Below are 27,917 nucleotides of genomic sequence, written 5' to 3'. Positions count from 1 at the left end.
CCATACGAGCAGGGCTGTGGAGTCGGTAAGCCAAACGGAGGAGGAGGAGGAGGAGGAGGAGGAGGAGGAGGACCAGGTCGAGGCGCCATACGAGCAGGGCTGTGGCGTCGGTAAGCCAGGAGGAGGAGGAGGAGGCGGACCAGGTCGAGGCGCCATACGAGCAGGGCTGTGGCGTCGGTAAGCCAAACGGAGGAGGAGGAGGAGGACCAGGTCGAGGCGCCATACGAGCAGGGCTGTGGAGTCGGTAAGCCAAACGGAGGAGGAGGAGGAGGAGGACCAGGTCGAGGCGCCATACGAGCAGGGCTGTGGAGTCGGTAAGACAAACGGAGGCGGAGGCGGACCAGGTCGAGGCGCCATACGAGCAGGGCTGTGGAGTCGGTAAGCCAAACGGAGGAGGAGGAGGCGGCAGCGGACCAGGTCGAGGCGCCATACGAGCAGGGCTGTGGAGTCGGTAAGCCAAACGGAGGAGGAGGCGGCGGCGGCGGACCAGGTCGAGGCGCCATACGAGCAGGGCTGTGGAGTCGGTAAGCCAAACGGAGGAGGAGGAGGACCAGGTCGAGGCGCCATACGAGCAGGGCTGTGGAGTCGGTAAGCCAAACGGAGGAGGAGGCAGACCAGGTCGAGGCGCCATACGAGCAGGGCTGTGGAGTCGGTAAGCCAAACGGAGGAGGAGGAGGCGGCGGCGGACCAGGTCGAGGCGCCATACGAGCAGGGCTGTGGAGTCGGTAAGCCAAACGGAGGAGGAGGAGGACCAGGTCGAGGCGCCATACGAGCAGGGCTGTGGAGTCGGTAAGCCAAACGGAGGAGGAGGCAGACCAGGTCGAGGCGCCATACGAGCAGGGCTGTGGAGTCGGTAAGCCAAACGGAGGAGGAGGAGGCGGCGGCGGACCAGGTCGAGGCGCCATACGAGCAGGGCTGTGGAGTCGGTAAGCCAAACGGAGGAGGAGGAGGCGGACCAGGTCGAGGCGCCATACGAGCAGGGCTGTGGCGTCGGTAAGCCAAACGGAGGAGGAGGAGGACCAGGTCGAGGCGCCATACGAGCAGGGCTGTGGAGTCGGTAAGCCAAACGGAGGAGGAGGACCAGGTCGAGGCGCCATACGAGCAGGGCTGTGGAGTCGGTAAGCCAAACGGAGGAGGAGGAGGAGGCGGACCAGGTCGAGGCGCCATACGAGCAGGGCTGTGGAGTCGGTAAGCCAGGAGGAGGAGGAGGAGGCGGACCAGGTCGAGGCGCCATACGAGCAGGGCTGTGGAGTCGGTAAGCCAAACGGAGGAGGAGGAGGCGGCGGACCAGGTCGAGGCGCCATACGAGCAGGGCTGTGGAGTCGGTAAACCAAACGGAGGAGGAGGAGGCGGCGGCGGCCCAGGTCGAGGCGCCATACGAGCAGGGCTGTGGAGTCGGTAAGCCAAACGGAGGAGGAGGCGGCGGCGGACCAGGTCGAGGCGCCATACGAGCAGGGCTGTGGAGTCGGTAAGCCAAACGGAGGAGGAGGAGGAGGAGGCGGCAGCAGACCAGGTCGAGGCGCCATACGAGCAGGGCTGTGGAGTCGGTAAGCCAAACGGAGGAGGAGGAGGCGGCGGCGGACCAGGTCGAGGCGCCATACGAGCAGGGCTGTGGAGTCGGTAAGCCAAACGGAGGAGGAGGAGGCGGCGGCGGACCAGGTCGAGGCGCCATATGAGCAGGGCTGTGGAGTCGGTAAGCCAAACGGAGGAGGAGGAGGCGGACCAGGTCGAGGCGCCATACGAGCAGGGCTGTGGAGTCGGTAAGCCAAACGGAGGAGGAGGAGGAGGCGGACCAGGTCGAGGCGCCATACGAGCAGGGCTGTGGCGTCGGTAAGCCAAACGGAGGAGGAGGAGGACCAGGTCGAGGCGCCATACGAGCAGGGCTGTGGAGTCGGTAAGCCAAACGGAGGAGGAGGAGGAGAAGAAGGAGGAGGAGGCGGACCAGGTCGAGGCGCCATACGAGCAGGGCTGTGGAGTCGGTAAGCCAAACGGAGGAGGAGGAGGCGGCGGCGGACCAGGTCGAGGCGCCATATGAGCAGGGCTGTGGAGTCGGTAAGCCAAACGGAGGAGGAGGAGGCGGACCAGGTCGAGGCGCCATACGAGCAGGGCTGTGGAGTCGGTAAGCCAAACGGAGGAGGAGGAGGAGGCGGACCAGGTCGAGGCGCCATACGAGCAGGGCTGTGGCGTCGGTAAGCCAAACGGAGGAGGAGGAGGACCAGGTCGAGGCGCCATACGAGCAGGGCTGTGGAGTCGGTAAGCCAAACGGAGGAGGAGGAGGAGAAGAAGGAGGAGGAGGCGGACCAGGTCGAGGCGCCATACGAGCAGGGCTGTGGAGTCGGTAAGCCAAACGGAGGAGGAGGAGGAGGACCAGGTCGAGGCGCCATACGAGCAGGGCTGTGGAGTCGGTAAGCCAAACGGAGGAGGAGGAGGCGGCGGACCAGGTCGAGGCGCCATACGAGCAGGGCTGTGGAGTCGGTAAGCCAGGAGGAGGAGGAGGAGGAGGAGGAGGACCAGGTCGAGGCGCCATACGAGCAGGGCTGTGGAGTCGGTAAGCCAAACGGAGGAGGAGGAGGAGAAGAAGGAGGAGGAGGCGGACCAGGTCGAGGCGCCATACGAGCAGGGCTGTGGAGTCGGTAAGCCAAACGGAGGAGGAGGAGGAGGCGGCAGCGGACCAGGTCGAGGCGCCATACGAGCAGGGCTGTGGAGTCAGTAAGCCAAACGGAGGAGGAGGAGGAGGAGGTGGCAGCGGACCAGGTCGAGGCGCCATACGAGCAGGGCTGTGGAGTCGGTAAGCCAAACGGAGAAGGAGGAGGAGGACCAGGTCGAGGCGCCATACGAGCAGGGCTGTGGAGTCGGTAAGCAAGGAGGAGGAGGAGGACCAGGTCGAGGCGCCATACGAGCAGGGCTGTGGAGTCGGTAAGCCAAACGGAGGAGGAGGAGGCGGCGGACCAAGTCGAGGCGCCATACGAGCAGGGCTGTGGAGTCGGGAAGCCAAACGGAGGAGGAGGAGGACCAGGTCGAGGCGCCATACGAGCAGGGCTGTGGAGTCGGTAAGCCAGGAGGAGGAGGAGGAGGACCAGGTCGAGGCGACATACGAGCAGGGCTGTGGAGTCGGTAAGCCAAACGGAGGAGGAGGAGGCGGACCACGTCGAGGCGCCATACGAGCAGGGCTGTGGAGTCGGTAAGCCAGCAGGAGGAGGAGGCGGCGGACCAGGTCGAGGCGCCATACGAGCAGGGCTGTGGCGTCGGTAAGTTAAACGGAGGAGGAGGAGGACCAGGTCGAGGCGCCATACGAGCAGGGCTGTGGAGTCGGTAAGCCAAACGGAGGAGGAGGAGGAGGAGGAGGAGGAGGAGGAGGACCAGGTCGAGGCGCCATACGAGCAGGGCTGTGGAGTCGGTAAGCCAAACGGAGGAGGAGGAGGCGGCGGACCAGGTCGAGGCGCCATACGAGCAGGGCTGTGGAGTCGGTAAGCCAGGAGGAGGACGACCAGGTCGAGGCGCCATACGAGCAGGGCTGTGGAGTCGGTAAGCCAGGAGGAGGACGACCAGGTCGAGGCGCCATACGAGCAGGGCTGTGGAGTCGGTAAGCCAAATGGAGGAGGAGGAGGACCAGGTCGAGGCGCCATACGAGCAGGGCTGTGGAGTCGGTAAGCCAAACGGAGGAGGAGGAGGAGGCGGACCAGGTCGAGGCGCCATACGAGCAGGGCTGTGGAGTCGGTAAGCCAAACGGAGGAGGAGGAGGCGGCAGACAACGGAGGTCGAGAAGGAGGATGAGAGGCGCCTGACGACGGAGGTCGAGGAGGAGGACGACGAGAAGCACCAGACGACGGAGGTCAAGGAGGAGGACGAGAAGCACCAGACGAAGGAGGTCGAGAAGGAGGACGACGAGAGGCGCCAGACGACGGAGGTCGAGAAGGAGGACGACGAGAAGCACCAGACGACGGAGGTCCAGAAGGCGGACGACGAGAAGCACCAGACGACGGAGGTCCAGAAGGAGGACGAGAGGAGCCAGACGACGAGGTCGAGGAGGACGAGAGGCGCCAGACGACGGAGGTCGAGAAGGATGACGAGAGGCGCCAGATGACGGAGGTCGAGGACGAGAAGCACCAGACGGAGGTCGAGAAGGAGGACGACGAGAGGCGCCAGACGACGGAGGCCGACGAGAAGCACCAGACGACGGAGGTCGAGAAGGATGACGAGAGGCGCCAGATGACGGAGGTCGAGGACGAGAAGCACCAGACGGAGGTCGAGAAGGAGGACGACGAGAGGCGCCAGACGACGGAGGCCGACGAGAAGCACCAGACGACGGAGGTCGAGAAGGAGGACGAGAGGCGCCAGACGACGGAGGTCGAGGAGGAGGACGAGAAGCACCAGACGGAGGTCGAGAAGGAGGACCACGAGAGGCGCCAGACGACGGAGGTCGAGGAGGAGGCGGTCGAGGAGGAGGACGAGAAGCACCAGACGGAGGTCGAGAAGGAGGACGACGAGAAGCGCCAGACGACGGAGGTCGAGAAGGAAGAGGACGAGAGGCGCCAGACGACGAGGTCGAGAAGGAGGACGAGAGGCGCCAGACGACGAGGTCGAGAAGGAGGACGAGAGGCGCCAGACGACAAGGTCGAGGAGGACGAGAGGCGCCAGACGACAAGGTCGAGGAGGACGAGAGGCGCCAGACGACAAGGTCGAGGAGGACGAGAGGCACCAGGCAACGAGGTCGAGAAGGAGGACGAGAGGCGTCAGACGAAGAGGTCGAGAAGGAGGACGAGAGGCGCCAGACGACGAGGTCGAGAAGGAGGACGAGAGGCGCCAGACGACGAGGTCGAGAAGGAGGACGAGAGGCGCCAGACGACGAGGTCGAGAAGGAGGACGAGAGGCGCCAGACGACGAGGTCGAGGAGGACGAAAGGCGCCAGACGACGAGGTCGACAAGGAGGACGAGAGGCGCCAGACGACAAGGTCGAGAAGGAGGACGAGAGGCGCCAGACGACGGAGGTCGAGAAGGAGGACGAGAGGCGCCAGACGACGAGGTCGAGAAGGAGGACGAGGCGGCAGACGAGAAGCCAGACGAGGTCTAGACGGCAGATGGGGGTCGAGGCTCCACACGAGAAGCCAGACGACGAGGTCGAGAAGGAGGACGAGAGGCGCCAGACGACAAGGTCGAGAAGGAGGACGAGAGGCGCCAGACGACAAGGTCGAGAAGGAGGACGAGAGGCGCCAGACGACAAGGTCGAGAAGGAGGACGAGAGGCGCCAGACGACAAGGTCGAGAAGGAGGACGAGAGGCACCAGACGACGGAGGTCGAGAAGGAGGACGAGAGGCGCCAGACGACGAGGTCAAGAAGGAGGACGAGGCGGCAGACGAGAAGCCAGATGAGGTCTAGACGGCAGATGGGGGTCGAGGCTCCACACGAGAAGCCAGACGACGAGGTCGAGAAGGAGGACGAGAGGCGCCAGACGACGAGGTCGAGAGGCGCCAGACGACGGAGGTCGAGAAGGAGGACGAGAGGCGCCAGACGACGGAGGTCGAGAAGGAGGACAACGAGAAGCGCCAGACGACGGAGGTTGGAAAGGAGAAGGAGGACGAGAGGCGCCAGACGACGAGTTAGAGAAGGAGGACGAGAGGCGTCAGACGAAGAGGTCGAGAAGGAGGACGAGAAGCGCCAGACGACGAGGTCGAGAAGGAGGACGAGAGGCGTCAGACGAAGAGGTCGAGAAGGAGGACGAGAGGCGCCAGACGACGAGGTCGAGAAGGAGGACGAGAGGCGCCAGACGACGAGGTCGAGAAGGACGAGAGGCGCCAGACGAGGTCGAGAAGGAGGACGAGAGGCGCCAGACGACGAGGTCGAGGAGGACGAAAGGCGCCAGACGACGAGGTCGACAAGGAGGACGAGAGGCGCCAGACGACAAGGTCGAGAAGGAGGACGAGAGGCGCCAGACGACGGAGGTCGAGAAGGAGGACGAGAGGCGCCAGACGACGAGGTCGAGAAGGAGGACGAGGCGGCAGACGAGAAGCCAGACGAGGTCTAGACGGCAGATGGGGGTCGAGGCTCCACACGAGAAGCCAGACGACGAGGTCGAGAAGGAGGACGAGAGGCGCCAGACGACAAGGTCGAGAAGGAGGACGAGAGGCGCCAGACGACAAGGTCGAGAAGGAGGACGAGAGGCGCCAGACGACAAGGTCGAGAAGGAGGACGAGAGGCGCCAGACGACAAGGTCGAGAAGGAGGACGAGAGGCACCAGACGACGGAGGTCGAGAAGGAGGACGAGAGGCGCCAGACGACGAGGTCAAGAAGGAGGACGAGGCGGCAGACGAGAAGCCAGATGAGGTCTAGACGGCAGATGGGGGTCGAGGCTCCACACGAGAAGCCAGACGACGAGGTCGAGAAGGAGGACGAGAGGCGCCAGACGACGAGGTCGAGAGGCGCCAGACGACGGAGGTCGAGAAGGAGGACGAGAGGCGCCAGACGACGGAGGTCGAGAAGGAGGACAACGAGAAGCGCCAGACGACGGAGGTTGGAAAGGAGAAGGAGGACGAGAGGCGCCAGACGACGAGGTCGAGAAGGAGGACGAGAGGCGCCAGACGACAAGGTCGAGAAGGAGGACGAGAGGCGCCAGACGACAAGGTCGAGAAGGAGGACGAGAGGCGCCAGACGACGAGGTCGAGGAGGACGAGAGGCGCCAGACGACGAGGTCGAGAAGGAGGACGAGGCGGCAGACGAGAAGCCAGACGAGGTCTAGACGGCAGATGGGGTCGAGGCTCCATACGAGAAGCCAGACGACGAGGTCGAGAAGGAGCACGAGGAGCCAGACGATGTGGATGAGGAGGACGAGGCGCCAGACGAGGTGGATGAGGAGGACGAGGCGCCAGATGAGAAGCCAGACAAGGACGAGTACCCAGACGGGGTCTAGACGGCAGATGGGGTCGAGGCTCCATACGAGAAGCCAGACGACGACGTGGATGAGGAGGACGAGGCGCCAGACGACGTGAATGAGGAGGACGAGGCGCCAGACGACGAGGTGGATGAGGACGAGGCGCCAGATGACGAGGTCGAGATGGAGGACGAGGCGCCAGACGAGGTGGATGAGGAGGACGAGGTGCCAGACGAGGTGGACGAGAAGCCAGACGAGGTCTTGACGGCAGATGGGGTCGAGGCTCCACACGAGAAGCCAGACGATGACGTGGATGAGGACGAGGCGCCAGACGATGTGGATGAGGAGGACAAGGCGCCAGACGAGGTCGAGAAGGAGGACGAGGCGGCAGACGAGAAGCCAGACGAGGTCTAGACGGCAGACGGGGTCGAGGCTCCATACGAGAAGCCAGATGACGTGGATGAGGAGGACGAGGCGCCAGACGACGTGAATGAGGACGACGAGGTGCCAGACGAGGTGGATGAGGAGAACGAGGCGCCAGTCGACGTGAATGAGGACGAGGCGCCAGACGACGAGGTGGATGAGGAGGACGATGCGCCAGACGAGGTCGAGAAGGAGGACGAGGCGGCAGACGAGAAGCCAGACAAGGTCTAGACGGCAGATGGGGTCAAGGCTCCATACGAGAAGCCAGACGACGACGTGGATGAGGAGGACGAGGCACCAGACAAAGTGAATGAGGACGAGGCGCCAGACGACGAGGTCGAGAAGGAGGACGAGGTGCCAGACGAGAAGGATGAGGAGGACGAGAAGCCAGACGAGGTCTAGACGGCAGATGGGGTCGAAGCTCCACACGAGAAGCCAGACGACGACGTGGATGAGGAGGACGCGGCGCCAGATGACATGGATGAGGAGGACGAGGCGCCAGACGACGAGGTCGAGAAGGAGGACGAGGTGTCAGACGACGAGGTCGAGGTGGCAGGCGAGGCGCAAGACGATGTGCCAGAGATGACTAAGATGAGGACGATGACGAGGTGCCAGAGCGGACGAGTTTCAGATGCCTTCCATAAAACATGGCATTACAACTTTGGCCAATTTTATTTGCTAATGATGCAACTTCTCTTAGCTTATTAAAAGTGCTTTCATGAAGTCGATTCATCTTCATTCATTCCATCATGTTCGGTATAGAGACCAATTTCTCTCCTATAATCGTACTAAAAGGTTTGGTGCAGAAAATAGAACGTGTGGAGGTGAGGAACGGACAGGAGGTTTACACCATCCTTCAATTAGAAGAAACTCCTTAGGGGTCATTTAGACCAGTACTGTTTGCCGTGTGGTACTTACAGTTAACGGCTCTCCCTGTAGTGCTTGTAGTATGAAGTTACTGACGACTCGTCCATCATTCATGTGCATACGCGGCCCAAATGTATTAAATATCCGAGCCACTCTGACCTCCACACCTTCCTGCCAACAAGGGAAGCAGTTTAGAGACCACATTTTCTTCTAGTAAAAATTTTACTTTGTTTGTTTGGCAAAATAACACCCTACACAAATAAGTATGTATTTTCCTACCAATATTACTGTCCCCCAGTATCACATTACAGGGTTATTTTTATTAAGAGTTTTGGCGGGTTACCACTAACCAGCCTCCTGGCTTCTAGCTTTCCAGGGGTCGTTCCTGAATGACCGACAAAACAGACCAGCAACATGGCCGCACAGTTGGCCTAAACTGTCCACTGTAGCTTTGGTTCTGCAGCATCGTGAGTTCAGGGACAATTAAACTGGCTTGCTTTTATGTGCACTTTGTTATTGTAACCATTTAGGAAAAAGAAAACCCATGTAAATGTTTCCAATAAGTTGTGATGAGCTTTTCTTGATATGGCATAATATGTATTATATATGACATTATGTTATAAAAGCAGCATTTCCTTTATAAGGACATTCACAAAACCATCTCCTCAAACACTTCAGGTTTTTGTACGTTGTCACCTCAGGTCTATAAAAAATTGCCCTGGCATGGTTCATGAATTCCGTAATTTGTGACTTGAATAAACGCATTCTATTTTACATAATGAAACACCCTTTGAAATTTATCAAGCCGACTGCTGTGAAGATCAAGACATTATTGTATCCAGACGTGGCCGTGGCTGGCAGCCAGAACCCCTGAACTCAGCATCATTGAAAGTTATGGAAGAAACCCAATTTCAAAGGCTGATATAGACTGAATTTTGTGGTTTTCACAAAAAGAATGAGAAGTGATAGTATTTCAGTTTTCTTTGAAAAGAAATCAAGGTGAGAAGTAATACTACTCTCTATATTAGTAAGCATGACCAACCTGTTTCATATAAGCATAGCACATGGTCTCTGCTACTCGCTTTCCCTCATCATAACAAGCTCGGGGGCCAATAGGATTCACATGTCCCCAGTAGTCTTCATTTTGAGGGTGGACTTCTGGATCTGGTTATGAAACATAGGAGGAGATTAATTTCTTTTCCTCAAAGTGAATGTAATATAATGAGAAAGTAAGCCCAAAAAGGAATATGGGCTTTACAAGGAACCATTATATCAAACAACAAACATAAAAGGCCAAAGACCCCAAAATTCGAAATTGTATCATTAATCACAGTGTGGACTTTCTCTTTTGCTCTGCAGCCTGACACTGGGGATAATGGTGGGAAAGATAAGGAGAGGCAGGAACAATGTTGGAAGCGATTCCAAGTGGAAACCTCTTCAGCAGTAAGCTAAATACACGGCTGTAATGTCCATTACCTCCATAGACCTCTGAAGTAGATGCCAGTAGTAGCCGAGCTCCAACACGCTTCGCTAATCCTGAAAAGACAGAATAAACACCATGAATTTACCGTATATAGGTCTGTGTTCAGCGAATCAGGAGCTGAGGCCGATCTGTGCCAACGGCGGATTTAGATGATCGAGTTCTGCTGAAAACGAGCATGAATAGACAGAACAAGTCCCACGGCCTGTGGAAATTGGCCTTTTATAGAACATCTAAACTGCGTGAGGAAGAACGATTGTTTATGTGCAAACTGTAGAGAGGCAGAACGATCACATTGTTCGCTCACAGCCCCCATTTATGTCAGAGAGATATGCGCCCAGCAGGATTGCTTTTTAGGCAGCATAACATATGCAATCAATGAACAAGCGTTTTGCTCTTGCGTTTTTTCACTACTTTCAAACCAAATACCAAAACATTTTTTCTAGCCTGCTTTTATGATTGTAGATTTTTCATTCTTTCATTTTGGTATAAAATAATGGACTCCGATAAAACAGAATGTGTTATGGGCGACCATCTGCTTTATAAGTGATGCATTATCTTGCTTTGTAATCCTGCCTATGAGAATAAAAATTACCTCTGAAGTTATCGCTACAGAACAAAAATTTGAAACTATTACGCCTTCTGACTAATGTGAAAATCAAAGAAAAACAGGGGCCGAAAAACAACAATTATATAATTTATGTAGACTCATTTCGCCTCATGTTCTGTCCAACTTTCCATTTTTTTTTCTGCAGCCGCATTAGCACGGCCCTACTTCCCGCTGCCTCTACTAGACAAAGCTGTTCGAAAGCACAGTTCTTTTTCAAAAAAGGAACCCGTCTGATCTGCAGCAGAATTTTGTAGATCAAGGGTAGTGGAGCCAATTGATAGATCAGTGGGAAAGAATTTAGTGTAACTTGTAATTTATTGCTCAGAACTTCTGTTCTTTTCATGCTTACAAGTCCAGTGAGGCCCAATTACAGCCTTCCCTAGAGCTGTGCAGACAGATCCTGGTCAGTTAGTAAGTAGGACCATCCAGTGGACTCAAAGCTCTGCTCTGTCTATGTGGTTTTGTGGGTAAAGATTCAATATAAATCTTAATATAATGCTCTATGCATAATCTGCTCTTCTCCCATTGATCAGATTGGATGCATAATACAACAGGTTCCCTTAAAGCAGAACGTGAACTAGTTTTAATCCACTTTTTAATAAGGATGCATGCCATTTAGGAGTGGAAACAAAGGCAAAACATTCTCTGGATTAAAGAATGAAGATGGACAGCAGTTCCACTAATGTGCATGCTATATAACTACTCACCCAGCATGTTCAGAGTTCCTATGGTGTTGGTTTTTAAAGTCTTGATTGGATTATACATGTAATTAGGAGGAGAAGCGGGAGAGGCTAAATGGTAAATCTGGTCCACTGTGGAGGAAAAAAAAACACGTATAACCGTGAATTTTAACATGTAACTAAGAATTTTAATTCCAATTTGTGAAATGGCTTATTTCTTGAAAATTTACATTCATTTACAATTCAATTATCAGTTCGAGGCGGAAACTAGAAAAAAAATTGAAGCAAAACACGTAAATTCTATACGAATATCCCCCAACCTGGTAGGCATGGCCCCATCAGAAAAAACATTTGAAGAAAAACAAAACATTATACTTACCTGCCTGCGCTTCCTCGCGGCGTCCTGTTCCGATGCCAGCAGCTGATTTATCCTTGTAAGCAGCGCATGGCAGTTAAGTTATGCGCTGCTTACAAGCGGTGGACAGCTGCCAGAATACTCACTGCTCCCCATGCTGGGACTATGAGCATGTGGAGCAGTGAAGATTCACTGATCTTTAATAGCGTGCAGTGTGTTAGCTTCCTGCAGCTGCCGGGCTTTCATGTGTGCCCGCTACTAAAGGGAATGAATATTCACTGCATTCCACACCTATGGGAGTGGAGAGCAGTGAATATTAATTCATTTACGTATCAGGTACACACGAACACCCAGCAACTGGAGTAAGCTGCGACTAACAGCGTGTTCGCAATTAAATAGAAATTAATATTCACTGCTCTCCACTCCCATGGGCGTGGAATGCAGTGAACATTCATTTCTCTTTAGCATCGGGCACTGGAGTTAGCTGCAGCCACCAGCTCAAGCCTCCTGTGACCCGTTGCTGCTGCTCCCCCATCTCCCCATCCACAGCAGGTATATCCTAACTATAAGACGCACCCTTCATTTTCCTCTACATTTTTGGAGGAAAAAAAGTATGTCCTATAGTTTGAAAAATACGATACTTTAGTTTTCAATTAATTTTCAAAGTTTTGAAAAAAAAGAAATGAATTTCTGTGTTGCATGCCTTTACGTTTCTCCTCATAACCTAGGCTAGAACCAAGATAAAGAAACAGAAAAACACCACTCCACTCAGAACTATACAGGCTTTCGCCCGATATGTCACCAGAGTATCTTTGTTAACATTTTACCCATGTGGACTCCAATGCAAAATTTTGATAAGCTTTCCTTAAAAAAAATTATATGATCTAAAAAGGCTTTAAAAAAAATTCACAGGCGCTTCCTATGCTCATAGGGATCTTACAGGAAAAAAAAAAAAACCCTATATGAGCAGTGTCAATTTGAAAAACCCAAATTCCGATCTGTTCAGCCTGTGGTCTGAAATTGTAGGGTCTATATTTAAAAAAAATAAATAATAAAAAAAAATGTCATGACTTGTCCTGATTTTAAACCAGGCACATCATTAGATAAATCTAAAGTGGATAACATGAAAGATTTTTACAATAGTGATTAAGCGAGACATTATACCTGGCAAGAAAGATTGTTTGTCAATTTAGGTGAACGGTAAGAAAACTCATGTCCAAAAGAGCCTAGTTCTTGCAAATTTTTAAGACCTGTGACTTTTGAATTAAAAAAAAAACCTTTAGCCAAAATAAAAACTTGCTGCTCCGCGACCCAAGAATTGTGTCTTGGCTGGTGGTAGTGGTGCTGACTCAGTATGCATATGTACAGCACAACAGAAGACCAAGCTTATGATTGAAGGAGGCAAGCGGAAATATATTCAGATTGTAATTACCAAGGTTGGACTCGCCAAAGTACACTGTCTCAAATAATGTGTTCAGAGAAGATCCGGGCGGTGAGCCCACCTCAAAGACGCAACATGTCAGCTGTTTTCAACAGCTGACATGGGCATGACATGGGCATGCAATGGGCGCGAGCGGCATCGCGATCCGCCTGCACCCATTAACTAGTCAAATGCCACTGTCAAACTGACAGCGGCATTTAACTAGCACTCCCGGCCGGAAGTGCTCTCACCGCTGACCCTCATCACATGATCGGGGGTCATCAGTGCGTTGCCAACACAACCAGAGGTCTCCTTGAGACCACTATGGTTGTTGATGGCAGATTGCTGAGCGCCACCCTGTGGTTGGCGCTCATAGCAAGCCTGCAATTCTGCTGCATAGTGGTGATCTGAGCATGCTTCTAGCCTCCCATGGAGGCTATTGAAGCATGCCAAAATTAAAAAAAAATGTATTTAAAAATATTTAAAAAAATATATAAGGGTATGTGCACACGCTCAGAATTTTTCGCATTTTTTTTTTCGATAAAAACGCAACAATATGCATCCTATCATTTAGATTGCATTCCGTAATTTTTGTGCACATGATGCGTTTTTTCCGCAAAAAAAACGCATCGCGGTACAAAAAGCAGCATGTTCATTAATTCTGCAGATTTTTTGCGTTTTTCCAGCTATTAAATGCATTGGGAAAGCTCCGGAAAAAAACACGTAAAAAATTTGAAAAAAACGCATGCGGATTTCAGGCAGAAATGTTTTTTGTCAGGAAATTTCTGCAAGAAATCCTGAACGTGTGCACATACCATAAAAGTTCAAATCACCCCCCTTTCACCCCAATCAATTTAAAAAAAAAAAAAATCAAACTTACACATATTTGGTATCGCCGCGTTCAGAATCGCCCGATCTAATATCTAAGATCAATAAAAAAAGGATTAACCTGATCGCTAAAAGGCGTAGCGAAAAAAAAATCAAAACGCCAAAATTACGTTTTTTTTTGGTCGCCGCGACATTGCATTAAAATTCAGTAATAGGCGATGAAAAGAAAGTATCTGCACCAAAATGTTATCATTAAAATGTCAGCTCGGCACGCAAAAAATAAGCCCTCACCGGACTCCAGATCAAGAGAAATTGGAGACGCTACAGTTATCGGAAAATTGTGCAATTTTTTTTTTTCTTTAGCAAATTTTGGAATTTCTTTTTACTACTTAGATAAAAGAGCCTAGACATGTTTGGTGTCTATGAACTCGTAATGACCTGGAGAATCATAATGGCAGGTCAGTTTTAGCATTTAGTGAACCTAGCAAAAATGCCAAATAATAAAAACAAGTGTGGGATTGCATCTTTTTTTGCAATTTCATCTCACTTGGAAGTTTTTTTTCCACGTTTTCTGTTACATGACATGGTAAAATCAATGGTATCGTTCAAAAGTACAACTCGTCCCACAAAACATAAGCCTCCACATGGCCATATTGATGGAAAAATAAAAAAAGTTATGGCTCTGGAAAGAAGGGGAGCGAAAATCGAAAAAAGCTCCGGGGTGAAGCGGTTAAGGGTATCTGTAAATGCTGCGGGTTGGGCGCTGCATACTTGTCCAGCGCGGATGGGATTTCAAGAAATCCCATGTCCGCTACGCGTTCACAGATGCCCGCGGAGATGGAAATGCAGCACGTCTCTCCCGATGGTAGCATGTTAATTTCTCTAGTGGAGACGTGAGTCTCTGGAAGAGAAATTTCACCAATACATATATTGAATGCGGCGAATCAGCAGGGTTCAGTGAACACATGCGCATTTACCTGCATTCAATAGACGGCAGCGCTTTGGATGCAGCGAACAAAATGCTGCTAGTTCCGGGTCGTCTGCACATCTTTTCATTTATTAAACATATATGATTAGGATGACACTGCATTTAGAAAATCAAATCATGCTTCAAAATATGACCTTACCGAGATCCCGATTTAAATGTATTTAAGAACACAAGTAACGTGCAGTTTTAGAAAAAAATTATAACAGTTTTCTTGAAAATCGCCAATCAAAATTTAAAATTTGACTCAAAAACAAAATATCAGCAGCCTTGTAATGTATCAAATTAAAGCCTGTAACAATTTTCAAAATTCAGGCTTTCAAAACTTTAGAAATCTATAAAAAATTAACTAAAAGTTCAAAACTTTTTTAATTCACTAAAGTAGCACTTCAAAAAACATCAAAGAGTAAATATCCTAAGACATCAGGTAAAAAAAAATAAAATTCAGATTTGGATCACTTGAAATGGAATGACCCGAGCAGCATAATGTAGTGGTAGAGACCCCGATCCCAGTCATGTGTCGCTTACTGGGCTGCTTGTTTCAATAACAAAATTTATATCATATGTGTATACATATCATATGTGTATACATATCATATGTGTATACATATCATATGTGTATACATATCATATGTGTATACATATCATATGTGTATACATATCATATGTGTATACATATCATATGTGTATCTCTATCATATGTGTATATATCTCTATCATATGTGTATCAGCTGAAGATCACCACTGAGGAGTAGGTGTCTCGTGCCATGTAGTCTACCTACTCTGTTATCCAACCACTGATTGGCAGCTTTCTGTCTATGCAGAGTGTACACAAAAGCTGCCAATCAATGGTGTGGGTGTTGTCAATATTGAGTCCTGTATGACAACTGATACAGGCATCAGAGAAAAACAGATTTTATCTAAACTACAGTAAGCAGCCCCATAAGTTGTACATAGCTGGAAGACGGTCTCTGCCTCTACATCATGATGTTCTCAGATTGGGTGGCATAACCTGGTGACAGGTTACCTTTAAGAGCAGAAAACATTTCAACTCCCCCAGAGCACAGTGGTGGTTGTGTTTTATACCTCTACTTCCAAGGCTTGGCATTGTAATCTAAGGCTTAAAGAAGTTGTTTGACCACAGAGACCAATTTCATTAAGCTTCAGACGCACAATTCTTTAAACGTAAGACTTACTATTACTACTTCTATTTGAAAATGGCATTGCTCTGCGCTTGCCTTGACACACCTTTTTGCAGCAGATGTCGAAATACTAAACTTGAAAAACTTAGAGATATTGTTCACATACTTCATAAAAATCTACATGATCCATAAAGAGACTGAACAAGATGGAATTCCCCAGAAAAGAAGAAAAAGTGTTTACCTTCAATGTAAAGTGGTTCCACAACATCGTGATTAATGAGCTCAAAGTTCTCATGGCCAATCCAGTGCTCCACATTTCTTTTCCTACCAGTAAAAAAGTTGTCTACTACTGTAATCTCATGACCGTCCATCATAAGCTTGTCTGTGAGATGAGACCCAACAAAACCAGCACCTCCTGTTATCTGCAAACACAATTTGACAAATGAAAAAAATAAAATAAAATACAAAATTAGAGAGTGACAATATTTCAGGAATGTAAGAGTCCAAAAGGACAACTCACCATTTTTACCCCCCCAAAAAAATCAAATTATTCTTGGACAAGCAGAGATATTAAATTCCTTTTTCTGTTCAATTTGTCCTTTACAATTTTCCAGCAACATCAGTTCCCCACTTTGCCTGCCGTCTGCCCCTCATCTGTGTAGTGCAAGACGCTCCCTTTACATGAAAAAGGAATCTCAGTAGGATCAGCCCCCCTAAAGGCATCTATATGGGCACAAAGTCATAGAAAGCTGATCAAAATGATACCTTGTTATCTGCAATCAGATTATACTTCTTAATACGTAAATGAGCTGCCAAGATCTATGGGCAAGACACTGTTCTCCCCAAGAATTTGCCAGCGGAGCCTATTAAAATTAAGGGATCATTATTAGTGAGAGACATGTAATGACCGAATCTGTTCTCCAGATCTACATGTCTCACACAGGTAATGCCTCCTTTTAGAATAATCTCTGGAGGCAGATTCTTAAAGAGATGAGTAAGTAAGAAAAAAAAGTCAATTTCTCTGGAAAAAGACATCAGATCGCAGATATCAAGTTATTTTATTCGGCTTCCTATAACTTGCAAGTCCATGTAGATGGCTTAGGAGGGATGATCCTACAGACAGATTCCCTTTAAAGATATAATTCTACTACTCCCATAGTGTCCCATGGCATAAACTGGAATATGTAGAATAGAAGCCAGGCTGTGGCTATGATGAGAAGGCATGAACTGGGACACAGGAGACTTGATTGACAGAAGCATGGAGGAAAACATGATTAGCCAGGAGGAACAATGATGGATAAAGTCAAGAGATCCAGTGAAGCACGGGCAGCACAGTGGCTCAGTAGTTAGAACTGCAGCCTTGCAGCGCTGGGGTCCTGGGCTCATCCGCAAGGAGTTTGTATGTTTTCCCCATGTTTGCGTGGGTTTCCTCCAGGTACTCCGGTTTCCTCCCACACTCCAAAGACATACTGATAGGAAATCTAGATTGTGAGCCCCAATGGTCTAATGTATGTAAAGTGCTGTGGAATTAATGGCACTATATAAAAGTAAAATAAACTACAGTTCACTGGAAGTCACGGACATAAAGGAAGACCGACCACTGGTTAACCCAGTGACTCATGCTGTGGACTGGTAGCAGGGTGCATAGTCCCAAAAATTAAAAGAAAAAAGTAAATTTAACAACCAATTTGATAGCACTGCCTTCGCCTGTTTTCACTTTGAGAACTAAAACCATTCTATTGAGAAAACCTAGGCAACATGCCATTTTCATTTTCCACTCACTTCACAAACTCTTCATTTACAGACTCGTGAGATTATGGATCATAAGAGTGAAGGTGATGTAGCCACTCACATCTAAGCTGTATGCAAAAATATAAAAGCATCACAAGCCGTTATGTAGACGAGATGTTGTCTACCACTTACCAAAATTCTCTTCCTGTCCTTTTCTGATAAGAATTTCACAGGTGGGTATTTTTGAGTAAAGCTGGAAAAAAGGAAAAAAAGTTGAATTATTATACCGTAAATCAGTGAACAGTGTGGTCTCACCTATTCAAATACACAGCAAAAGAATATTACCGGAGCGTGCACAGTGCTAACCCTTAACCCGTTCATGACCTTGGGATTTTCCGTTTTTCCATGTTCATTTTTCGCTCCCCTCCTTCCCAGAGCCATAACTTTTTTATTTTTCCGTCAATTTGGCCATGTGAGGGCTTATTTTTTGCGGGGCGAGTTGTACTTTTGAACGACATCATTGGTTTTAGCATGTCGTGTACTAGAAAACGGGAAAAAAATTCCAAGTGCAGTGAAATTGCAGAAAAAGTGCAGTCCCACACTTGTTTTTTGGTTGGCTTTTTTGCTAGGTTCACTAAATGCTAAAACTGACCTGCTATTATGATTCTCCAGGTCAGTACGAGTTCATAGACACCAAACATGACTAGGTTATTTTTTACCTAAGTGGTGAAAAAAAATTCCAAAGTTTGCTAAAAAAAATAAATAAATAATCGCCATTTTCTGATACTCGTAGCGTCTCCATTTTTCATGATCTGGGGTCAGTTGAGGGCTTATTTTTTGTATGCCGAGCTGACGTTTTTAATGATAGCATTTTGGTGCAGATACGTTCTTTTGATCGCCCGTTATTGCATTTTAATGCAATGTCGCGGCGACCAAAAAAACGTAATTCTGGCGTTTCTAATTTTTTTCTGGATACGCTTTTTAGCGATCAGGTTAATGCTTTTTTTTTTTGATAGATCGGGCGATTCTGAACGCGGCAATACCAAATATGTGTAGGTTTGATTTTTTTTTTATTGATTTATTTTGATTGGGGCGAAAGGGGATCATTTCCGGCCGCCCGGCCGGATGCGGTAGTTAAATGCCGCTGTCTGCGTTTGACAGCGGCATTTAACTAGTTAATAGGCGCGGGCAGATCGTGATTCTGCCCGCGCCTATTACGGGCACTTGTCAGCTGTTCAAAACAGCTGACATGTCCCGGCTTTGATGCGGGCTCACCGCCGGAGCCCGCATCAAAGCGGGGCTTCTGACCTCGGACGTACTATCCCGTCCGAGGTCAGAAAGGGATTAAGGGGGGTTTCCCCATGTAAAAAGTTTAATTTTAATACATCTTGTAATAATAATTTCCATGATTGGATGTGATTAAATAAAATGCCCCTGTGCTGAGATAATCTTATAAATGTGCTCCTGCTGTGTACTGTGTAATGGCCGTATCTGACCGTACAGGAACATGGTCTGATCATACTCCTGGCCAGGTGAAGAAGTTTTTTTTTTTTTTTTTTTAAATAAAAAGTATAGACATGATAGCAAGGGGTCCCAAATGATTTTTTGTTCCGGTTAAACATGGGATTAAAAACAGGCAGGGAAATGTTCTGCCTCACAAAAAGATCCCGTTCTGCCCTGTCTGTATATCTGATGTATGAGGAGCTCTACAAAGAAAAGCTTTCATTGTACTGTAATGTGTGCATTTGTGAGATCAATATATGACCGGGGCCAAGTTGATATGTGGGTAAAGCCAAACGGCATAATGTGTGCGAGTTTCTTCACCACTGAAAGAGGACGGAGAATGTAGTTTGATTGTTAGATCTGCTTTTTTTAGATCATGTATTTCAAATATGGATTCTACAACTCCAACCAAAATAAGCAATGATCTGTCACTAGCAAGCCTACAAAAGCTTCCCAAAGACCCCAATTTACATATGCTAAAAACAGATCAAATTGAATAGATTTATGAGCACAAAACATGTATGCATTAAAAGGGTTATTCGGATCTCCTAGATCCTATCCCAATATGTTGTAGATGTAATAATATTAGTAAATACCTCTAATTAGAAATGTAGTATAGTTTTTCTGATTTGCTATGTCTTTCCTCATGCGGAGGCATTGCAGGACCTTAGGTATCCATGGTTATGACCATTAGCAACTAGCTAAGGTTCTGCAATACCAGCACATAAGGAAAGACATAGCAAATCAGAAAAACTATACTACATTTCTAATTAGTGGCTGCTAAAATTTTCTTTACCTAGAGAAAGATTCAGTCATGTCCCCTAGTGAAGGCAGAAGGGGCATGTCAGCACCCCTTTGTCACCAATCACCCAAGGCAGATGTTCCCCACCGGCAATGCTAAGCTCCATGACTGAAAATACATAATATACTGTATAATGATGGAAATATTTTGCTTGTTCCCCTCCACCCCCTAAATACACAAGGAAGGGTTCACCAAAGGTAAAGGCCGTCTTAATAGAATATCTCAACTTAAAAGAACAAAAGGAGTTTGACAGTTCTGGAAGTGACCTGATTCTCAACCACGTCAAAGATAGTGAAAAATACATGGTCCATATGGAGGAAAAGCTACTTGAAGAGCCATGCTGGAAAACCGCAAACTGAATAACCCTCACAACCCACGTATCTCACACGGGAGCGCTGTCAGCTCGCGGAGACCTAAATCTATGACATCCCATTTCTGTGATCTAAACTCTAGCATCAAATTCATGGGAAATGACAGGAGAAGTTTGAGGATGCGGAGAGCTAAAAATACATGAACATAGGGACTAAATCAGCATAAATGACAATATCCTCAAAGCAACAAGGGCAATAATACAGGAAACTAAATTTAACGGGAAGCCAGTCAGAAAATGACTTCTTGTTACATGTATATTGTAAAGGCAAGGGTTTTCAGCGTGCATATATGTTTATACCTATAGCGATCCACATATGCAGGGTCCTGTCCCCATCCTGACCCTCCAGGTCACAGTGATAAGCCACTTCTTAACTGAGGTAAGAAAGGCATCAAAGCTCTCAGCCAGCAAGGGGGGTCAGACCCTAATCTGGTGGGGAACATGAACCTTTGTTTTGGTAGCACAAGTTAACAGGAATGGGACGGCTGTTAATTAATCAGTGGTTCCATTCTATCTTATCAGCTGAGGTAAAGGTACATCACAGCCCTCAGCCAGACAGGAGCCAAACCTTAAGCAGCTGGTGGGGAACGATACAAGTCCTCCCCCACACCTGGCCTCAACTCCGCTCATTTGCTAGACTTAGGCTACGTTCACATTTGCGTTGTGCGCCGCAGCGTCGGCGCCGCAACGCACAACGCAAACAAAAACGCAGCAAAACGCATGCACAACGCTGCGTTTTGCGCCGCATGCGTCCTTTTTTTGATTGATTTTGGACGCAGCAAAAATGCAACTTGCTGCGTCCTCTGCGCCCAGACGCGTGCGCCGCAGTGACGCATGCGGCGCAAAACGCAAGTGCGACGCATGTCCATGCGCCCCCATGTTAAATATAGGGGCGCATGACGCATGCGGCGACGCTGCGGCGCCCGACGCTGCGGCGCAGACCGCAAATGTGAACGTAGACTTAAAAAGCCCAAAAGGCACACACTCCACAGCAATCTGACCACTGGCATTGCATTCATTATCTTACAGGGAGCCATAATTCTCACCTGTATTAGGCCACGCTCGGTATATGGGGTAGTTTTACCACAGTATTTGTGAGCAAAAACCAGGAGAGGGCGATAAACATGGAAGTGGCGGCATGTTTCTATTAACACTTTTCCTCTGTTTCACTTCTGGTTTTGGCTTATAAATACTGAAGTAAAGAAAACTCACCGAATACTGAATGTGTGAATTTAGCCTTGTAGTCCAGAGTTTCTCTAAGGGTATGTGCACACGATGCATATTTAGTGCAGAATTGGTGCAGAACTGCAGCAGATTTTTCTGCTGCAGAAACGCTGCAGAACTGCACTGTGATTTACAGTACAATGTAAATCAATGTGAAAAAAAAAAAGCTGTGCACATGGTGCAGAAAAATCTACGCAGAAATGCTGCAGATTTCAAAGAAGTGCATGTCACTTCTTTTGTGCGTTTCAGCAGCGTTTCTGCACCCCTCCATTAATAGAAATCTGCAGTGGTAAAATCTGCACAAAAAATGCATAAAAATCGCACAAAAATACGCACAAAAAACGCACCTGCGGATTCTGCCAGGAGATGCAGATTTAGTGCAGAAAATTCTGCACCACATTTCCTACGTGTGCACATAGCCTAAGGCTACGTGCACACGTTGCGGATTAGCCTTAGGAATTTCTGGTGCGGATTCTACTTCTCCTGGCAGAAAACGCAGCTGCGGGTTTGTTGCATTTTCTTGTGAGGATCCGTAGCGATTTTTGTGCGTTTTTGCTGTGGTTTTCTTGGGGATTTGTGGCGTTTTTTACCCCTGCGGATTTCTATAATGGAATGGGTACAAAAACGCTGCAGATCCGCAAAAAAGAAGTGACATGCTACTTCTTTTAAACTGCAGCGTTTCTGCAGCGGATTTTCCGCAAATTGTGCACAGCTTTTTTTTTTCTCATTGATTTACATTGTACTGTAAATCAATTACGGATCCGCAGCGTTTCTGCACCGTAAAAAACGCTGCGGATCCGCAGAGAATCCACAACGTGTGCACATACCCATACAGTTCTGCTGTTTAGTGTCAGCATTATCCACTGGATCAATGTCTATATCAGGGGTGGGGAACCTCAGACCCACAAGCCATTTATGGCCCTCAATCACCTTATATCCGGCCCCTGGACAAAATTCCAGGGGACCGCAGTGCTTGGGTCAGCAGCTGTACTTTGATGGCCGCTGGCCCATTATTTTTTTTCTTGCTCTATCAGCATGGGCACACAGAGTTCACTACTGAGCTCTGAGGCGCGTGCAATACAAGATCACATGCGGACACTAGTTTTAGCCCTTGACATACTTTGTGGGAGGAGTTACAGCCCCCCAGGGATGGTATATATATATCAAAATGGCCCTTGGCAGGAAAAATATAAATTAAAAAAAAAAAAAAAAAAAAAGAAAAAGATTCCCCACCACTGGTCTATATAATGCTCAGTTTAGGCAATTTTAACACCAGGCACTATACAATAATTTGATTCATAAAGTAAGAACGCTCCTGAACTACATTATAAGAGCAAAAATACACAGCATCATAAATTCACCAAAACGCATCGTGTCATTTTAACCTTAGACTTTGGTTTGACAACACTCTTGTCTTTTTCCAATGGCAACCAGCAGAAATGTGACTACCCCGTGCCAAAAAAAACAGGTAATTCCGGAGCAGCACCAGAGAAATCAACTATAAAATGCACCCATCAGATATACCTTCATCCACTGCATGACGATTACACTATGAAAGATGGTGGAGCTGTGGTTTTGTTAACTGGAACATATTGGGAACATCGCGATTACAAACCAGTATGTTAATGACAGCAAGAGTGGTGTCCATAGCTTTTCCTGCTTGCTCATGCATATAGAAGAGCTTGGACCAAGCAACTGCTTAATTGCTTCTGTACGTATGTGCAGAAAGGGGACGCTATGGACACAGTAGTCAATTGATACTTCTTGGTGCAATTTTTGTCACTGGAGTTTTTCCACTGCGGAAAGTCTGCAGGTGGAATCAGTGATGCAACATTACAGAAGACTTACCTTTTTTCCAAATTTCTTATTTTTTCTCTAAGTGGAGCAATCACCTGTATAAAAGAATACTGGAATTAGATCGGAAAATAAAAGGTTTGGGATGTTTCAAAGTTTTTCTTCATGCTCTTTCTTCATGAGCGCACCGCTTCCCTGCCTCCTGAAGATCACCGGCTAGTTGTGTTGCTCTTGAATTTTGCCAGTAGAGGGGCACTGAAGCTGGACAGATCCAGATTTACTTTTTGAGAAGACGCGGCTATGCATTGCAATTTGGACAGAAATCATCCAAGTCTCTGAAACCTCTGTTTTGCAATAACGATAGGAAAACATTAACACTGTCCTGAATAGCTGTTCTAATTATTAGGTACATAATGGAAAATATGGCTTCCAATTCAATAGTCAATTATATTCAAAATGATGCAATCTGGTTTGCTTTTTTTTGAGGAGGGGGCACTTAGACATTTTTAACTAATTTTTAATTAATTGTGGCATCAATAGCTAATACAATTATGTAAAAGACTGAGAAATCTAGAACAGTATACAATCCAGAGAGACTAAACAGCCGAAATATACTAACTCCTCGCTCCAGAACTGCTGTTCTTGAAATAGGTGGTTTTATGAAAAAAAAAATCTTTATTTAGAAGGTCAACCTTGGTGAGGAGCGCTGGGTCCCATCACATAGTGCTGACATTTCAAATGAAATAACATGATGGAATTGGCAGGCAAATCAAGACGGAACATTGGTGCGATAAATGCTGTGTAAGGCACGGGACATAATTGAACAGACCTCTTCGATTTTCTTTTCCATTTTCTGCTCCCCGATCTCCTGGATTGACCTGCTGAGAAGAAAAAAGTAGGTAGGTCAGGACAATTATATCTGAAGAATGAGGCCATCTCTATACAACACTTACTTATCCGGTTTTTGGTGAAACTAGTTTAACCAAGAGTTTGTGATCAACACACCAGACAGGCACAGGTTAGAAAATCACCTATAATATCTAGTTATCAATTTCAGGGATCTACAAGGAATCAGTGACCTTCATAGGGATGAATTAAAAAAAAAAAAAGTACGGGATACAAAAGCCGATGCAAAAATAATAGTCATTCAATAACCATAATAGTAATAAAACGAAAGCATCTAAATTTCACAACCACCGTCAAATAGAATGTGAACTGTGCCTGTTAGGCCTACTGCACCTGACGCAGGGTTAAATTTCCTGCACTTTCTAGAACAGGACTCAAAGAAACATTGAACTTATAGTTTATAAGTGAAACATTAGAAGCAGTACATGTTTAGGATAAAAATACTTTTATTAAGCAAAATGGCAGCACTACAACAAAAACATGCCCGCACTTGGAATACAAAGACAGTAATATAATGGTAAAAGCATATAATAAAGGGAAACAACAAACCACAATATCAAAGAACAATACAAAATGTAATCACGCAAGTATAGCTATAAATGGCAATAAATAGCCAATGTATACAATAAAACTACATTAAATAATGGGGTGTCCCTGCTGTTGGCATAAAAGGGGAGGAATGAATATCCTGCAGAAGGGATTTTCCCAAATTTACTGATGCAAACAAATGGTTTACAAAACATTATATATAGCCGTGGGGGGGGGGGGGGGGGGGGAGTACCAACCAAAAAGGAAGAGGATTATAGAACGTGAAAATGATAAATATAGATTATAAGATATACAGTGGGTAAAAAAAAAGTATTCAATCCCTTGCTGATTTTGTAAGTTTGCCCACTGACAGACATGAACAGTCTATAGGGTAGGTTAATTTTAACATTGAGAGATAGAATATCAAAAATAAAATCCAGAAAATCACATTGTATAGATTATATAAATCTATTTGCATTTTGCAGTGAGAAATAAGTATTTGATCCCCTACCAACCATTAACAGTTCTGGCTCCTACAGACCAGTTAGACCAGTGGTTCTCAAAATGTGGGTCGCAACCCCAGCGGGGGTCGAACGACCAAAACACAGGGGTCGCCTGAAGCCATTGGAACACACATTTCCGATGGCTTTAGCCGCTCAGAAGCCGCGCTACTGTCTGCAGCAGCGCTATTCAGCTGGAACGCTATGGACGTGCGTTCCAAACTGAATGCCTGCGCGCATGCACAGACGTGATTGCATCATCTGTCCGGGGCCTAAGGAGTGGGGGAACGCTCCACAGTTCATAGCGGCACGCCTGCTCATCCATAGCAGCACATTACATGTGTCCGGCGCTTGCTGATGCCATCAGTGGGCAGACGCAGCCAGCGCCGGAGGACAGAAGCCTAGGAGGCGGAGAGCCAAGAGAGCCTGCGAGACAGCCTGCTGGTGTAAAAAAGGTTAATAATGTAAAAACAGTACACACACACCATACACACAATACTGTGTAAGTGTAAGGTGCTTTGTGTGTAATCATTACACAGTACACAAAGCAGCTTACACTTACACAGTGTGAACTACATCGGTCTAATACTATAAGAGACCACTATAAGATGTAGTTCACACTGTTCCCCAATGTATAATTATCTCCCATATCTCCCACTACTTTCCCATATTCTAAATGAGGAAATGCTGAAATCAGCGGTTTCCAGCATTGAATCCGCCTCCTATTGATTTCATTGTGAGTGCGGCGGATTTTGTGGAATCTCGGGTTACCACACAATCCGCCGCAGCCTCCTATTGATTTCAATAACAGGCGAAGAAATGACAGTTTCCGACAATTCTTCCTCTCCAATTTAAGTCAATGGGAGGCCGCAGCATATCCCGCTCAAATATTGAGCATGTTGTTTAATTTTTTCCACGCTAGAACTTTTCCTAGAGCAGAATAATTCCAAAGGTGGAATCCGCCACCCCCAATAGACTGAACGAGGCCTCACACTGAGGAATCTGCTGTGCGAATTCTGCAGTGTAAAAGATCTGCCTCCTATAGAAGTCTATTGGGGGTGGCGGATGTGAATACGGCCCCCTGGTCATACGGTAGTAACAGGTGTGTAATAGAAAACAACACAGGGAATAGTAAATAATAGGAAACTTTAACAAACTATTTAGACGCGACCATCTTATTTCTTCTTTAGCAAACCGTCTCATATCAATGGGTCGTGTAGACAAGAATATTAGGAAAAGAAAATACGCTGAGGATTTCTTGCAGTATGGTTTTACCTCAATAATTACAGCAGGAATTGAGAAACCACAATGTGTTATTTGTTGTGAAGTTCCCTCAGCTGAATCTATGAAGCCAAACAAACTAAAACGCCATTTTGATAGCAAGCATCCAAGCTTTGCTGGCAAGGATATCGACTATTTTAGAAGCAAAGCTGATGGGCTCAAGAAATCTAGATTAGACACTGGTGGCCAGTACCACAAACACAATGTAGCAGCTGTTGAAGCATCATATTTGGTGGCACTCAGAATCGCTAGAGCTATGAAACCTCACACCATTGCTGAGGAGTTACTGTTGCCAGCTGCAAAAGACATAGTTCGAGTGATGATTGGAAATGAATATGTTCAGAAATAGAATGCAATTTCCCTATCTAACGACATTGTCCGCAGAAGAATAGAGGACATGTCTGCCGATATTCTTCATCAGGTGATCCAGGAAATCTGCACCACTACCAATATTCAATATCCAGCTTGATGAATCTACAGACGTGGCAAACTGTGCACAGTTATTGGTTTACGCGAGGTATATGAATGATGGCGACTTTAACCCCTTCACCCCCAAGGGTGGTTTGCACGTTAATGACCGGGCCAATTTTTACAATTCTGACCACTGTCCCTTTATGAGGTTATAACTCTGGAACGCTTCAACGGATCTTGGCGATTCTGACACTGTTTTCTCGTGACATATTGTACTTCATGATAGTGGTAAAATTTCTTCGATATAACTTGCGTTTATTTGTGAAAAAAACGAATATTTGGCGAAAATTTTGAAAATTTCGCAATTTTCCAACTTTTCATTTTTATGCCCTTAAATCACAGACATATGTCACGCAAAATACTTAATAAGTAACATTTCCCACATGTCTACTTTACATCAGCACAATTTTGGAACCAAAATTTTTTTTTGTGACGGAGTTATAAGGGTTAAAAGTTGACCAGCAATTTCTCATTTTTACAACACCATTTTTTTTTAGGGACCACATCTCATTTGAAGTCATTTTGAGGGGTCTATATGATAGAAAATACCCAAGTGTGACACCATTCTAAAAACTGCACCCCTCAAGGTACTCAAAACCACTTTCAAGAAGTTTATTAACCCTTCAGGTGTTTCACAGGAATTTTTGGAATGTTTAAATAAAAATGAACATTTAACTTTTTTTCACACAAAATTTATTTCAGATCCAATTTGTTTTATTTTACCAAGGGTAACAGGAGAAAATGGACCCAAAAATTTGTTGTACAATTTGTCCTGAGTACGCTGATACCCCATATGTGGGGGTAATCTACTGTTTGGGCGCATGGCAGAGCTCGGAAGGAAAGGAGCGCCATTTGACTTTTCAATGCAAAATTGACTGGAATTGAGATGGGACGCCATGTTGCATTTGGAGAGCCCCTGATGTGCCTAAACATTGAAACCCCCCACAAGTGACACCATTTTGGAAAGGAGACCCCCTAAGGAACTTATCTAGATGTGTGGTGAGCACTTTGACCCAACAAGTGCTTCACAGAAGTTTATAATGCAGAGCCGTAAAAATAAAAAATCATATTTTTTCACAAAAATGATCTTTTCGCCCCCATTTTTTTATTTCCCCAAGGGTAAGAGAAGAAATTAGAGCACAAAAGTTGTTG

At 47.2% G+C, this 27,917-nt stretch overlaps 1 protein-coding gene across 2 annotated transcripts in view; it reads right to left on the bottom strand.

Annotated features, from left to right (window-relative positions):
- UXS1 (UDP-glucuronate decarboxylase 1) overlaps nt 1-27,917 on the bottom strand; it is a 148,013-nt gene that overhangs the window by 69,433 nt on the left and 50,663 nt on the right. The window contains exons 3-10 of one of the 2 annotated variants that reach the window (XM_077296603.1): nt 23,909-23,960; nt 23,134-23,177; nt 17,579-17,639; nt 15,897-16,077; nt 10,953-11,057; nt 9,632-9,691; nt 9,198-9,319; nt 8,207-8,326 (exon numbers count right to left, since the gene is read on the bottom strand). In XM_077296603.1, coding sequence (XP_077152718.1) covers nt 8,207-8,326; nt 9,198-9,319; nt 9,632-9,691; nt 10,953-11,057; nt 15,897-16,077; nt 17,579-17,639; nt 23,134-23,177; nt 23,909-23,960 — 745 coding nt within the window. The remainder of the gene's footprint in view (nt 1-8,206; nt 8,327-9,197; nt 9,320-9,631; nt 9,692-10,952; nt 11,058-15,896; nt 16,078-17,578; nt 17,640-23,133; nt 23,178-23,908; nt 23,961-27,917) is intronic. The other variant, XM_077296605.1, reaches the window with a different exon arrangement.

The sequence above is a fragment of the Ranitomeya variabilis genome, chromosome 3 (genome assembly GCF_051348905.1).
Source record: "Ranitomeya variabilis isolate aRanVar5 chromosome 3, aRanVar5.hap1, whole genome shotgun sequence".
NCBI lineage: Eukaryota > Metazoa > Chordata > Amphibia > Anura > Dendrobatidae > Ranitomeya > Ranitomeya variabilis.
Note: the sequence above shows the minus strand (reverse complement) of the source record. Positions and strands in the feature narration are given on the sequence as shown.